Raw genomic sequence first — 16,629 nt, 5'->3', positions numbered from 1 at the left:
ATTTGTTTCGTGTGAAAATAAAGCCTATACTTCAGCTCCAAGCTTTGGGTTTTTGTGTGCTTGTGACTCTTACCTTATGCATTCATGGATGTTGGGCTTTTCAGGCTGGGCCGGTTTTTATTGTACAGGCAGTGACTTATTATTCATAAGTTATATGGTCAGTTTTATTTCAGAAAATACTTATCAAACATCCTTAATGCTGATATACCCTTTATTAATTGTCATATGGAGTGCTTTTCATTTGAATTGTGCAGTTGCCACTTAATTTATCTGGTGCAGATGATGTAGAGTTGCCTTTTGCACAAGTTGATGAAGTTGTTCCAGTTGCAGTCATCATAGTCTTGTCCACGTGACCAATCTTTACTTGTGAGGTAATCTGTAAACATCAAAAACTCAAAATACGCCATCTTCCAGGAACTAAGTCAGCTCACTGAGGGGGAAAAAAAATTCCTTTCAGCCAAATTTCTTTGCAGATCTTGAAGTGAATGAGTTTTGGCCTATCTCAACCAAATTTCTGGTGGGCATAAATCCGCAATGCAACTCCAGAACAATTCGCACCAAATTGCCAATTTCAATTTTCAAACAAGGATAGTCAGCATAGAATAAAAAAGTACCACCCTGTTCTGATAAAGGAACTCAGGCACATTAATGGCACAAAGCTTGGGGTGTTCTGGTGCACTAATTGTGCTGGACTGGTGATAGAGGATCTTATTTTTATAGTAGCTGCAAAAAAATTGGGAAACACATTTACTTTCCCTTGCTTAGCAGAAGTATCTTGAATTGGTTCTTTGAAGAAGTTGATTTGCTCAGCTAGCAATCACATTTCATTTGAAAAAAAAAGGAAGAAATTACTTTAACTTGTAATAAGTTGCCAAATAAGAAGTGCAGCCTTACCTTTTGGTATCACATCACAATTTTCAGTGCTTGGAAACTTGAGCACCAATAATTGAACCCCTGATTATATCCTATATGAAAAGCACTACCTGTTCCAAAGGTTCAGTACTTTCATCTTGGTGATTCTGACCACAACCTGCCACTCGTGTTACCCAGTGCTCTTTAATGCCATTACTTTTGTTTCCTCTCCACCATTCTTGTCAGGTTCCGAGCTAATGCCCAAGGCCCTTTCAACTAGGATTGTGGGCGGCATCTGGTGGTTCTTCACACTGATCATCATTTCGTCGTATACCGCTAACCTGGCTGCTTTTCTGACAGTGGAGCGCATGGAATCTCCCATTGACTCGGCAGATGACCTGGCGAAACAAACAAAGATAGAGTATGGAGCTGTTGGCGATGGAGCTACTGTAACTTTCTTTAAGGCAAGTTCTTCACATTATGTGTCTCTTCCCCTAATTGGAATTTGTTGCTCATCACAAAAGAATACTTGAAGACAAGCCGTATTAGGATACAATATCTGCATGATCCATTTGTCAAGATAAATTATGAGCACTTTGTGATGTTTGTATATTAATTTGGAGTGATTATTCCAAAATTTGTTTTCCATTATCCCTGTCTATTCATGAAAGTGGATATTGCGTTCTATGTGTATAGACAAACTGGTCATATTCAAAGGAAGTGTAATCTATCAATAGGGCAAGTCCATTGGAAGCTTATCCTGCAACCAATCCTTCCTTCATGAGTGGCTTCCTGTCAGGAGATTAGTCAATTCACTGAATAAGGATACTTGACAGAAGTCAGCCTCCTGCCACACTGGTTGACCACTGTCTAACAATAAAACAAAATGATTTGTTTGGATCAAATTTCAGTTAACGAGTTGGGAAATTTTGGATTCAAAGCCCTCTTTCCATGTAATTTTCAGATGGCTAGTTGGCACACGTACCATCCAACTCTACAGCTGTGCTGGTGCAAAGCCAGGTCCTTTTTATATGACTGGTCTTCAGGGACTGGTGAGCTGTGAGTTCTAAAGAAACTTAACAGGGCAGGCTATCGGATCAGTACAATCTTTCACAGCAATGTTAGTTAAAAGGTTATTAATGTTTGGCTTGCCAGAGAGGACTCCTTTCCTCTTCTTCCAATGGTGCCACAGTATGTCTTCCAGCTAACTGACAGTGCAGGCAAAGCCTCGATTTAACAACTCATTTGAAGACTGGTGCATTTAACAATACGGCACTGTATCAATACTGCACAATAATGTCTATTTAGATTTTTGTGCTCATATATTTATGCTGGGCTCTCCTTGGTCAGAAGCAAGAATGCTACCCCTGAGCTCATATTTCAGAATTTACATATAAACTTGGGAATAAGGAGCAAAAGGAGGTCTCTTGTCCCTCAAACATGCTCCGCTATTCAATAAGATCACAGCTGATCTGATTCTACATTCAAGCCTCCCAAATGACTACCCAGCTGTTTGCCTGCCATGATGCTTTCTATTTCTGCGTTAAACATATTCAACGACTCTGCTTCCAGAGCCTTTTGTAGAAGGGGAAACATGTCCTCCTCACATCTGCCTTAAATGGATGGTGCCTTCTTTTGAAACAGTGACCCCTAGTTTTAGATTTTCTCACAAGAGGAAATGTCCTTTCCATATCTATTTTGGCGAAGCCTAGTTCCACTTGAGAAAGCATCAGTGAGCTGTCTTTTAAACTGCTGCAGTCCATTGTGCTAAGTGTCCACTGAGAAAGCAACATGAAGCAGACAGAGGCTGGCAGCCTCCAAGAATGGAGTAACGTGATTGTGCACTAAGAAAGCAAGTAAAGAGGCATAAGACGCATCCTGTTTTGATGCATGAGATACTTGTGGATTGAAGTACACAATGTGACCTCGCAGCAACATGCAGTCCTAGATATCCACAAGCTCCAAAGTAGCATGTTGAAGTTGTGCCTGAGCTTGTCGAACAGGCTTGGTGATGTGGTAAGGCTGCTAGTTTGTCAATAAAGGATCAAGGAGGATGGTGGCTAGGGAGCATGCAATGATGTGGTTACATGGTTACTGGGACAAACTTTTGACAAGCTGCAACTGGCAGGTATTTGATCTAATTTTCTGTTTGGGAATTTATGCCATCTATTTCCTCAGTGAAGGATGGGTAGTTTGGAAGTGGCATTTAAATAAGGTGTATTGGCGTTTGATGAGATGCAAATGCATGGAAATATTGTAGTCCCCACTCAATGGTGAGATCTTCAATCTGCCATTTATGTCTTGAGGGACAAAGTTGAAAAAAAAATCTCAGCATTGAGATTCAGAACTTTTCCATTTGCATCATATTTTTCACATTTCTCTCACTGCTCATGCTACACCACTGAGGGAATAATTCCATTCCATATATGAGCTGTCAGCATTTATGAAAATCAATCAATACTCCTTCTGCTCCTGATCCTGAGCATCTGCTGAAAATGTGTTCTGCTCCAGTTTGAACTGATCCTAGTCTAGGTAAATTGAGTGTTATCTGACTTATCCCAACAAATTCTGGTCCACCTCCCATATTAAGTATGGTGAAGTTATTCATTATATTTGCAAGTTTCTTTTTCTTAGGTTATTGTCCAATCCTTCTAATTCACTCAATGACTATCAAAAATTCATGATAAGATTGTTGAACAATACAGTCCTTCCTGCTATTACACGTGTTTTGTCAACGTGAATTGGCTCTAATGTGATTGATGAATAGGCGAACACTATTTGCAAAACTCAAACGTACACATACAATTTTTTGCTATTATGTGATTCCATCCCCAACACTTTAAGTATAGTGGTGCGCGGAAGAATACAATGTTTATGCTAACAGAGTCTCCGCATTGACATCACATTTCGAGAGGGAGGATGTTGAAGAGCTGCTTGAGTCCCGTTGTGAAGACCTCTCTATAGCTGATCTATAACAACTTGTTGCTGAGGGGGAAATGGAAGTTGGAGACAAAGATGGTGAAGTCCAGGATGCAGCACCAGGAGAGCTTTTAGATTCTCTTTTGTCTTCTGTCCTGAGGGAAGTTGAGAAGCAGTTGCAACAATTAGAGGACGACATTTACAATGCAGAATGCCACAGGATAGCAGTTCGTGGAATAAGGTCTTATTTGGCCCCCTATGAACAGCTTCCTTATGAAAGAGGAAGAATAGAAAAGCAGCAAAACCTAGATGTCTTTTTTAAGCCTACCCCCAAGAAACAGTCAGAAGACAATGAACTGCAGTCATCCACTTGTGGGATTAACTATTTTTCATCCTAACCCTGCAACCACAACTGCACCTGAAGGTGATGATGATGATAACCCTCAGCCCCTGTCTTAACAACTCAGCAACCCCAAAACCAACCTCTTCCCCCCATCAAGTTGTCTTCAATTTTTTTTCAAGGTAAAGTGTTAAATTTACTGTATTATTTCATTATCAGGTAAGAATTTAACATTTATTTAAACTGAGCAATCAATTGTGTTCGACTAACTACCACATTTGTTTTGATTTTGAGTCACATTTTTCGTGGTCTGCCCCAACCCCATTTTTTCCATAAGCCCTGTTATTTTTATTGCACAAGGGTGCAACTATCGCGTGAGAGCAGAAAGGACTGTATATAATTGTTTTGTCATTCTGTATTTGCTTCTTTTGCAAAATACTGTGAAGCTGTGCCCTCTGATTCTCAATCCATTTGCAACTGAGAGGAGTTTCTCCCTATATACTCTGTCCAGACCTTCATGATCTTGAAAACTTCAACCAAATCTTTTTCTGTGACAGACATCACATTACTTCAGTGCCAGGATGTTATATCGACACTAAATAACTATCAAATATAATATTATAAACATCTGCCACTTATCCTTTTGATTTTCCATCCCAGTCTTGGACTAAGTAAATCTTTTTCTACACATCCTTTCCCTATCCTTGGAAGATTTTCTATCTTTTACTATTCCTTGAATTCTTCAAGCTTTGCTCCTGTTGTTCATTTTGAATGTCAGAACAACTTTTTTTTTTAGAAAGGTTGCTTCTTGTCTTAGATTTAAGACCCTCCTTTGAACATTTATCACATTATAATCACAAGAATTTAAGATCAAAATTAACATGCAGCTCTAGACGACTTTGCATGACAAAACTGTACTAGAACAGCATCATAATGTTACATTAATCACATAAATGTAAATTCAGTGATTATGTACTTCCAGCAGGAAGTGGTAAACACCAAAATACCAACTCCCTGCCCTGTACTTCTTTTGAAGTACAGATTTCTACTGGGATTGCAGGCTCACTGAAGTACTGTACCTCTATGTTACAAGATTTGCATTTCTATGAAACAGAATGATTCGAGGTTTCTTGGGGAAGTGAAGGCTCAGGGAAGATTTGGTTGAAGTTTTCAAGATCATGAAGGTCTGGATAGAGTATATAGGGAGAACCTGCTCTCAGTTGCAAATGGATTGAGAATCAGAGGGCACAGCTTTACAGCATTTTGAAAAAGAAGCAAATACAGAGTGACAAAACAATTTTTCACACAGCGATTCATTCAGCTTTGAGATACACTACCTGAAGTTGTGGTGGAGATAGATTCAATTAAAGCATTCAAAAGGACACTGCTTCTATTTTTAAAAAATCGTCCAACGTACAGAGTTATGGGGAAAGGTCAGGAAGTTTGACACCAAGTCCAAATGGTCACATAACCGGTGCAGATAAGACAGGCAGAGTGGTGTTCTTCTGTTTTGTGACAATTCTTGATATATTTAATAGACAGTGTACCATGTTTGAGATTTTTTGTTTGTGCAGGAACACTGCTTATGTTCATTAAAAAAAATTAATTAAGTTTTTAGAAGCTTTATTCATTAGTTGACTGGTGTATATAAATTGTGATGACCCCAATCCAAAGTCTGTAATTGGCTTTATGAATGATGAAAAAGACTTTTAAAAGTTTGCATTAATTTTCAGGGGGTCAAAAATGTTGGCATACAAGTGACTTTTGAAACCTTGAAAAATTCCTCAAAAATATGGGTTGACTTATACATTAAGTATAAAGGTGAAATGATGGCATGGGTGGTCATCATTTTGAAATATCATCTGCTTCTGACTCAAAGACTGGTGTGTCTTAAACTCCCTTGCACATTTGCAACACATGATTAATCCCTTATGCCTAATTGTAAGGTACCAATTAAGAAAATATGTATTTGTGAGGAGAAAACAGAGGCCGACTACTAAATGAGAGTTTAACATTTGGTTGGACATGTTACAATGCAGAGTATGTATAAAAACATGATTATTGGGACTGAAACAAAATGGGATGGTTTTGTGTGCCATGTCAACTTGTATGCTAGGATTTATGGTAATTTTCTTGAATAAATAGTAGTACTAGCCCATATAACCTGGCAACCCTTGACTGAAAGCAGTATCAAATGGAAGACAGTTAATGTATGAGCATCATGTGACTGGAGGTAAAGGACAAATACAGACACAAAGGAGAGCTATAGCACAGCTTTTGAAGGCTGAAGCCCACATTGAGACATGACTGCAGTCAGAGAAAGAGTGAAACATCAAATTTTTGTGAGTAGAAACTAATATTTTTCTATCAATAAGAGTTCAGTTCTTCAGTCTGATAGAAAATGAGATATGAATTCCGGAGACACACTGTGAATTGGTCTGAATCCTGGAAAGCTGTATGAATAGGTTGGAGATGCTAAAGAGCCAAGTATTTCCCCAGAAGTGAACTTTGGAAAGCTACTCCATCAGATTTGTTGATATCAGAGGAAAAGAGGATTGTACTAACGTGCCTTGCTGATGAAAGCCGTTGTTGGATAGGACTCCTCAAACAACCAGCATGAATAAAGAACAGCATGTGCGGTACTGTGTAGCCATGCAGTGCCACCCGTTTGTGAAGAATGATGAATGCATGCAATTACATAAAATGTATCTTTGCTCATCTATTTAAAGTGGAATTTACTTTTTTTTATTTGAAGTAATTTTTTTATCTTTTAATTCATGTTTAATTTGTGTTGGCTGATTCATTTTAAAAGTCAAAAGGTACAGAAAGAAAACTATCTTGTTAGTAACTTCTTCACTGGAGATAATTTAGTAAAATTCCCCATGGAGATCATCCCAAAATAATTGATTGCCAACCTAGAGAAGAAGTACATCCTGGAAGAAGTACCATCCTGTTACTAACTACAGCTAAGAGCATGTGAATATGCCTAGTCTCTGCTTTGGGTAGGACACTAAACCAAGGTTCCACATTTCACTCTTAGGCAGTCATAAGGGAGTACAGCACTTTTCTTGAAGAAGGCATGAAGTTCTTCTGGTGTCTTGACATATATTTATCTCTCAATAAACATCTCAAAACAGATTATCAGATTTTTCTCATTGTTGTTTTTGGGACCTCGTTGCTGACAACAATGGTTGTCATGCTTTGCTACATTCCACTTCAAAAAGGACCTCATCACGACATCTTGGAATGTCCCGAGGTTGTGAAAGGTATCATAGAAAACAAGTTACTCCCTCTTTTCATTTCATAGTTCATGGAAATTACTCTGTATAAAAGGGTGGCACAGTGCCTCACAGCACCAGGGACCCAGGTTCAATTCCAGCCTTGGGCAACTGTCTGCATGGAGTTTGCATGTTCTCCCTGTGTCTGCATGGGTTTCCTCTGGGTGCTCCAGTTTCTTCCCACAATCCAAAGATGTGCAGGCTAGGCAAATTGGCTATGCTAAATTGCCCATAGTGTTCAGGGATGCATAGATTAGGTGGGTTGTAAGGGGGTGAGTCTGGGTGGGATGCTGTGAGGGTCAGTGTGGACTTGTTGGGCCAAAGGGCATGTTTCCACACTATCAGAATTCTATGATAATCTCTACATTATGTGTTTCAAAACTGCATGTACCATCACAGATTCAAAAGTCCTTGTTTGTCTGGTTAATTTTTTTCCCCATTAAGCATTGTTGGGTGCTCCAAGCACGCAGAGGTGATTTTTGGTGAATAAATGTACTGCCACAGTGATTTATTAGTTCTTTGTAATAAGGTGATCGTAGTGATGCAATATATATTTTTACTTTTGTTTCTATTCTATTTAGAAGGATCTACTTGTATGAAGAAACCAACCAGTGTTTCCGGCAATGCTCAAACTTTGTCTCGTGTCACTCAACTACTACTTCCTGATTTACTTAATCTGCTTGTCAACACTTTTCATTGTTACTGTTGCCTTAGACCCTTAGCTTTTAGACAAAGCAACTGTTGCAATTTTTCATGGTGACTTAATTTCTATATTTCTTGCAATCTTCCAGGTGGGCAACATGATGCAGTTTGCAGCTCCAATATCAATTCTACCAATCACAGCATAAAAAAACACACCTTAAGATTGGTATCCCATTTTCTACTTAAATTGCCTCAGATGTGCTGACTGAAATGATTTCACAATTACATTTCAGAACATGCGACTCCCTACTTTGATAAGAAAATAGCATAACGCCTGATCAGTGTGATTGCTATTGTTAGGTAGCTGCTGTTTTTATATAATGTGGCAGTCCTATTTTAATCCCCTCCCCACCTACAAGGTTAAAGTCAATGACAGAAATTATGCATATATAAGAGTAGTCACACTTTTGATACCCTGTAGAATATGTTTGAAAAGAAACAGCTCATCAAGTTGGTATTTTGCTGGAGATGCAGTATTGTATGATCATATCCATTGTCCCCAAAGTGGGATATGATCTTTAGATTAGTCACTATTTTACAATATTGCTTGTTAATACTGCTGTTTGAATTTGAATAACAAAGCCTGTAAGATTACAATGCTTTAAATTAATCCTCAGGATTTGGGCATCACTGCTAAGGCCTATATTAATGTGCCATGGAGGTGATGGACAGTCTTCTTTTTGAATCAGCACAGTGCAGCACTTTAATAAAGCCAAGTGGCTTGCTAAACTATTTCAGAGAACAATTAAGAGCTAACATGTTGGAGTTGGACTGAAGTAAGGTATAGGGCATACCTGATACAGATGATGAGCTTCCTTTCCTAAATGACATTAGTAAAGCATCTAAGTTGCTATGGCAATTTGTGATTACTTTTTCTCAAACCTAGCTCTCTAGCTTTATGTACAGAAAAGCTGTCGTTTTTTTACAGAAAAGAACTTCCCACACAAGATTCACCTCAAAAAGTCTGAATATTTATAAAACCCTCACTACATTTTCTTAGTTTTAAAAGGAGTCTCTATGTACATACTCTTTACAACACACTTATGTTCGGACTTCTTGTAGAGAAATTTCTCCAGATTCTGAAGAACATCTTGGTACAAGTTTTGCACTTGCCCTTTGTTCTTTCAATGTGACTGCTCAGTGGTGCTCTCTGTTGAACTAGGCTCTCTATCCTGTTTGTTACTACTATCCACATCATGTTCCATGGCTTTGTGATTACTTTCTCAAGCACCAGTTTCTTGTTCGCTTATATTTTTAACCTGAATTCACAAGCTCAAATTATAATGGTATGATCTGAACTCTCTCCAAATTACTAGTTGAATAATATAATCGCCAAACAAATGAATTGCTTATTAACAGCACAGACCTTTGGCAGAAAATCAACTTTCTGACTTCAATGGGCTTTAATAATTAGAAAAGAAATATTATACTGCTCTGTCCTGGAATCATCAGAAGAAATAAAACCTGGACAAGCATAAGAGATGATTACTAATAACAACTTACATTTATGCACGGAATTTCATGACTTCAGAGACCCTAAAACCAATGAAATATAATTAAATAGTTCGTACTAGTGTAATATAATTAGCAATAGCTCACTAAATGTAACATTGGGCTACAGGTCCAGAGGCTAAAACTAGTGTCTATGACAATAACCAGTAACTTCTAATTCCATGATTGCTGTTTGAAAACTGGAACTTAAAAACAAAATAGGAAGGATGGTAATATTGAAAAAGTGATAATGAAGCTTCTGGGTACAAGATGAGCAATAAATGATTATTGGTTTTGCTAGTGATACGCAAATGTTGAGAAGTGATAATAATGATAAAAAGATAACAACCAAACTTCAATCCGGAATGAGATAAATGACCAGTTAATTTGCTTTTGAAGGATAAGCGTTGGCTTAAGTAAAATGCTCAGCTCTTTGTGATGGACAGTGGAACAGTGTGATGAATTGTAGAAAGGACATTAAACCATTTGAGTTCATCTGAATTAAAGCAAAGGTGGTTATTATTTTCTATGGTTGAGAACTGTGACCTGGAACTGTGTCAGAATCCAGTAGGACTTCCATCCCATGGAGGTTAGAGCTGAGATAAATAATGGGATCCAAAGAAATTGAGTCACATTTATTATAAATACACTGCACAACTGTTGACAAGAAAAACAGAGGAGAAACAAAAGGCGGTTGGAGCATGGAATGCTTTGCACAAGGCAATAGCTGAGGCTCAGAACATTGCAACGTTTGCATAAATATTTTAAGCAATGCAAGATTCAGTCTGTAGAGGGAGAGACAAGAGTAGCAGTATTAATGTTTAGCTTAATAATACAGGAACAGGAAAAAACATTTCCCCTCAAGTCTGCTCTATGATTTGATTTGTCCGTAAACTCAATTTATCTGCCCTCATTCCAAAGCCCTTGATGCTCCTACCAAATAAAATCCTATTAATTTTTCAGTCCAGAAAATTTCAGTTGACCCTGCACTTATAACTCACAACTGGAACTATTTCTGGTTTGAGTCACATTTTCTTTACAGTGAGAGACTAGTGGTGTTATATACTCTCATTGATAGCCTTTTTTTGCAGGCACATATTGTATCTGTGAATAGAGACTTGCAGTGTTATCAGCAAAGAGATCCGAGCTGTTTGATACTTTCTTGGATAAATTCAAATTGAAAAGATCATGCCACTTGCTCTCAAACCCATCTAGGAGATCTCATCAGGTCTAGATGATCACTTGCCTCTCAAATCCCTATGGTCAACCAGAAACATTCATTCTGCTAACAGTGTAATTGGGAAGCTATTTATTTACAGAAAAATTGGGAAACTTGGCATTTCTGATTTTTATTTTGGAAAGGATACCATTTGTCACCAAGTCAGCAAAGAAATGTCAACTTGATGGGCTTTTGATTAGTGAACTGCCTCAACAAGGATGAACTCATTTCACATATTAATGAAATTACATAGCATTGTTTTAATTACAGCCTGCAAATTGCTTCCAAAAAAAATGAATCAATCAACTAATCTATTTCACAGCCAGATATTTGCCCTACTCTGCTTTAAATGGATCAATCAACATTAACTGGCTTTCTATTTAAAGCTAATTTGCATATTTGCTTTCTAGAGATACAAACTGCTCTTCAGTCTTTCTTCAGCTCCCCCATTCATGAAGTTCCTCCCTCAAACTTTCAATATCCCTTAAATATCACTCAGAAATATTAACACTATGAAAGATTTCGTACTCAAAATTGAATGTCATTATGTGGCACCTCTGTCCTTTCTGATCGCTTTCTTTACAGTGTTTTAAATTGTATTTATAAATAATGAAATTCGATGCGCCTTCACAATTATTCATTCTGGACTGAATTTCAATCTCTTCACTGCTCGTATTTAAATCTCTTCATGGCCTCACTCCTCCATTTTCCTATGATCTAGCTGCTTCTTCACATCATCTAACAACCAACCTCCCCCTCTCCCTCCCACACATTCTCCCAAATCCCTGAACTTCTGATTCAAGCTTCTTCCACATCAGGTCCCCTTTTTGCTCCATTATTGAAATGATACTTTCAGCTACATAGGCCCTGCACTGAAACATACGCTCTGTAATGCATCATCTCCTTATTCTGTAAGATCCCCATTAAACATCACCTCTTCATTCTAAGCTTTGGCCACCGTTCCTTCTTCCACTTGCTATTTGTCTTGTTTATTCTGATGACACTTCTGTGCAGAATTTTGGGATACCTTAACCTTGCTAAAACAATCATGAACATCAAAGTTGATGTTTTTGAGCTGTAGGCAATTTACTTTTCAGAGAAAGTAGTGAGGTAACAGGTATCAGTAGTTGAAGAAGTCTGTGGGTGTTATCTGGGAAAGAGGATATCGAACAGTGACATAATGGAAATTTTGAAGATTACAAAGGAAATAGATAAAACTGCCACAGGTAAATTGCTCGTGTTGGGGAAAGGTTCACATATCAGGGAATACATATTAAAAATTAAAAAATCGTGCTCAAGTTTGTTACCCAGAGCATAATAGTCATAGAATACAAACTAGGTTTTGTGCCTTCCTCTTGCTGATTTTGGTTCTGGGATCTGGGGAGCATTAAATCAGAAGGGAAGTTTGGGGACCCAGTTCTCCAATGAATGGCAATGTGAAATTATTCTCCTTAGCAGAAAGAATGGGAAAGTGGAACCCTTTTTAAAAGTCAAGGAGCAATATGTTTGCAAGAGACTTTGGAGTTTCTTGCATAGAAGTCACTTAACGTTAGCATGCAGATACAGCAAACAGATGAAATAACAAAAGAGGATGTTAGCCTGCCTTGCAAGGTATTAAGAGTATAACATTAAATAAGTCTTCCTAAGATTAGATGGGACATTAGTGAGAGGACTCCTGGGTACTATTTATAGTTTGGTCACTGTACTCAAGGGAGGGTCTACTTGTCTTGGAGACAGTACAGTGAAGGTGCATTCAGAGTGAGACGGTAGCCCCATGGGACTGGATTGTTTCACACAAACCACTAGTCTCTGGAATTTTGAAGAATGAGAAATGATTGAAATGTATTTCATGCTGAGATGATTTATCATGCTGGATGCTGAGAGACTTTTTTTTCCCAAACTGAAGAGTGTACAACACGCTTTCATAGTCTCAATGAGGAGTCAGTCACTAAGCAACGTGAAAGCAGACATTTCTACACTCAGGCTGTGTGTGTATTCAACACTAAGATCAGTAGATTTTGGACACTGGTGGAGAAGACTTGATGGGTCAAATGGCCTCATTCTGCTCCTGTATCTTATGGACACTAAGGTCATTGAGAGATAAGGTGATAAGGTGGGAAAGCAGAACTGAAGTCGTCATTTAGCAGACTCAAGGGGGCAAATGGCATTCTCCTTTCTGTTGATTCTGTATTGTTCATATGATATGTATTGGCCTGTAAATAGTGCCAAGGATGAAAGGCTGTATGCATGAAAAAAACAGCTTTGTACTGTAGTAGGAGAAATTGTCAAGAAAGGTAAAGGAAAGAAGTGAAAATTGTAACATATATTTCAGCAAGTGCCTGAAGGACTTTCGGTACAAGAAACTACTTTGAACTGCAGCCATTATTGTTGCATGTACAAATACAGCATTTATTTTCTACAACTATTTGATTCAAAAGCAATTGCTGCAAACTGTGCCAGACCCATTTCTGAGTCCTGATATATTGCTGTACTCTAGATTACAAATATGATCACGTTAATAGTCAAAGTACCTCTTCTTGCTGTGGATATTGACTCCTACGGCTCTGTATTTTTTAACAAAGTAGCAAGACCTTGGAATGCAACAAAGCAACTCAATTGTGACAACGTCAGTATCACTGTGTCTTAGACACACTTAACGACCAAATTAACAAGAAGCCAGGCCCGAGTGAGATGAATGTCACACTGAGTAATCAGATCCATTTTTGTTTTGAAATGCAGGGAAAATAATCAAGTTTGTAGGATTCTTAATGCAGGCAGATTAACTCATTTTGGCTAACCCCCATGGCGTGTCTGTGTTGACCCCCTTTGGAGAGTCTGTATTGATGCTTTAAAAAAATCCCTTTAAAGAGTGGCAGAGAAACTGATCAATAATTGGTCTTGGTAGAATAGCAGAATTATACAGCAGAGAAGGAGTCCAGGCAGGCCATCGTACCTACATTATTTCTCGAGTAGAACTATCCAATTAGTCAACTTCCCCCATCCTTTCCCCAGATCTCTACTTTTTCTGCCTTTAATATCTATTTAATTCCATTCCAAATTATTATTAAATTATTGAATCTCCTTCCAACAATCTTTTGACAGTGCATTCCAGATCACAACAACTTTGCTTCTGTTCCTTTGCTAATTACCTTAAATCTGTGCCCTCTGGTTACTAACCATTCTATCACTGGAAACAATTTCTACTTATTTAGCCTATCAAATCTGTTGATTCCCACAATTGGTTCTTAAATGTCTCTGCTGTCAGAAGAAAAAGCCCAGTTTCCCCACTTGAGTGCCATCTCCTCTCTGACGCAGTTCTTCGTTGTCGAGCATAAATTGTTCCCGCACTAAGTTTGAGTTCTCAGGAGACTGAAGAGTCCATTTTTCCAGCTGCAGTCTCATCACAGACAAGGCAGTAGTTGGTTTGGGGTATGGCAGAGTGGGATGCTTGAGTTGCCATGTGCTATCTTCTTTGTCAGTGCTTGAATTCAGCTTCGGCAATGAGACTCAAGGTGTACAGATCCTTCCCAGATGCTTTCCTTCTTCTTTGGGCTGTCTTAGGCCAGGGTTTCCGAAATGTCATTGAGAATGTTGTACTTTTTCAAGGAGGCTTTGAGGATGTAATTGAAGTGTTTTCTCAGCTCCACACTTGCCATTGTTGAAATTCTGAGTAGAGTGCACATTTCGGGAGTCTCGTGTCAGGCATGCAGAATATGGCTAATGAATTTTTAGGATCTCGTGGAAGCAGTGCAGGTAATACATCTACAGGGTTTTGAGGTGTCTCTATAAAGACCATATCTCTGAGCCATGTAGGTGGGTAGGTATCATTACTGCTCTGTAGAACCTGAGCTTGAGTTTGTGTTCGAACTCCTGGCCTTCAAACATTTTGATCCTCAGGCATCCAAAGGCTATGCTGGCACACTGAAAGCAATGTTGAACCTCGTCATTGATGTCTGCCCTTGTTGACAGAAGGCTCCCCAGGTGTGGAAAATTGTCCAGATTGTCCAATGCCTTCTCATGAATTTTGATAACTAGGTTAAGTGTGATGTGGCGGGGCAAGGTTGGTAGAGGATCTTGTTGTGAAAATGTTCAGTGTTAGGCCCATGGTCTCCCCAGCCTCAGCGAAGGTGTGGACGATGACTTGGAGTTCAGTCTTAGAGTTTGCACTGACACAAGCATCATCTGTGTTCCGAAATTCAGTGACAGAGGATGAGATGACCTTGGAACTGGCCTGCAGGTAGCAAAAGTTGAACAGGTTCCTGCTTGTTCTGTAGATTAGCTCCATTCCAGTGGGAAAGTATTGAGGGGGAGATGGAGCATTGTAGCAAGAAGAATCAAGACGAGCACAAGTGCGATAGCACAATCTTGTCTGACAATGGTTTAAATATGAATTGGCCTGTGATGGATCCATTGCCTAGGATTGCTTGGAGCAGGTGAACAATGGAGAGAAACATTTGGGGGGTGTGGGCATGTACAAGGGTTGATGCTGTTCCCTGCATTTCTCTTGCAACTGTTCTGTGGTGAAGATCGTATCCACTCCCCATCCATCCCCCCATCCCCTTAGAAGGTGGAATTCACATTGCATCTCTGGAAGGAGCTCTTCAGCCTCAGGGAGAATACAACTGAAGAAAATTCTTGTAGCAACTTACATTGTAGCCAACTGTAGGAAATTCCTCTGCAGTTGGACCTTTCTCCTTCCTTTAGATGGTGATGATTGCAACATCTCTTCAACCTCTCACTGTGCTGTCTTCTCGCCACTAAAGGGAAATGAGGTCACTCCTATTTCACACTGCTCTGCCATCTATGGGTGCTTTGACAGAGATTCACCTGCTCTTGATGCCTTGTAATTCTAAAACAGCGGAACACCCTTTTCTGAAGTTGCAGGCAACATAGAGTAATGACAGCGTTCAGTCTGAAGACAGAATCTCTGTTAAGGAGATCTTCAGAGTACTCCTCCCAGCAGATGCCAACTGCTTCTCAGACCTGAATGAGCAGCTTTCTGTTCTGGCCTTCCCTGGAGAGAGGCCATGGGTACAAGGACCATAGGTAGTCGTGACTGTGCTAAAGAAACCATGACTCACCATGGTTACCAGCTAGCTGGATCTCCTACATTGTGGCTCCTATCCTTATTTTTGTTGCCATCGTTGCTATGGGGCATTGCTCATGTTAATGAATTTGAGAATTAGATGATGGTCCATGCAGCAGTCATCAGCTCCTCTTATGTCATGGGTGAAAAGCATGTCCTTGCGATCCCTCACTCAGATGCTGATGTAGTATAGCAGGTTGTGCTGTTTTCAGCGAGGATGTTGCCATGAAGTCTTCTAATCATCTCTCTGGCAGAACAACGTGTTGGTTATTAAGACCATGTTCTAGGCACTTTGTCAGGAGCAGGGTATAATATCTGTTAGATTTCCCTAACCTTTCTCTGCCGATTATATCACCCAGAGAATTGTATATATTTCAGCTCATGTGTTGGAAGTAGCCAATGAGGGTCAACTTGCTGCCCATTGAGACTCAGGTCATGAATGGTTTGTGGTCAATGTAAAATTCATCTTTGGACTCAGCTGAAACATCCAGTATTAGGATGAATGTGCTGAGGACTGTAGTGCAGTAGTTGCGCGCAAGGGTGAACCGAAGGATTTGTTTATCTTGCAAGGGGAGACTCTGAGATTTCCAAGTAGCTTGCTTTTATTGGGGAAGCCAATTCTTACTTCATCTGACCTACCTTTCCAGAAGAAGATATAACTGCCACCTTGTTCTTTGAGCTCGCCTTCCCCTGCCTACTGGGTATTGCTTCAGGCAGCAATGCCAATGTTGAAATGTCTGAC

At 39.2% G+C, this 16,629-nt stretch overlaps 1 protein-coding gene across 1 annotated transcript in view; it reads left to right on the top strand.

The window, feature by feature from the left end:
* Positions 1-16,629, top strand: part of LOC109911859 (glutamate receptor ionotropic, kainate 2) — a 392,551-nt gene that overhangs the window by 339,422 nt on the left and 36,500 nt on the right. Inside the window, exon 13 of the mRNA XM_048596706.1 lies at positions 1,099-1,316. Coding sequence (XP_048452663.1) covers positions 1,099-1,316 — 218 coding nt within the window. The remainder of the gene's footprint in view (positions 1-1,098; positions 1,317-16,629) is intronic.

This window comes from Rhincodon typus, chromosome 5 (assembly GCF_021869965.1).
Source record: "Rhincodon typus isolate 14 chromosome 5, sRhiTyp1.1, whole genome shotgun sequence".
In the NCBI taxonomy this organism is placed as follows: domain Eukaryota; kingdom Metazoa; phylum Chordata; class Chondrichthyes; order Orectolobiformes; family Rhincodontidae; genus Rhincodon; species Rhincodon typus.
Note: the sequence above shows the minus strand (reverse complement) of the source record. Positions and strands in the feature narration are given on the sequence as shown.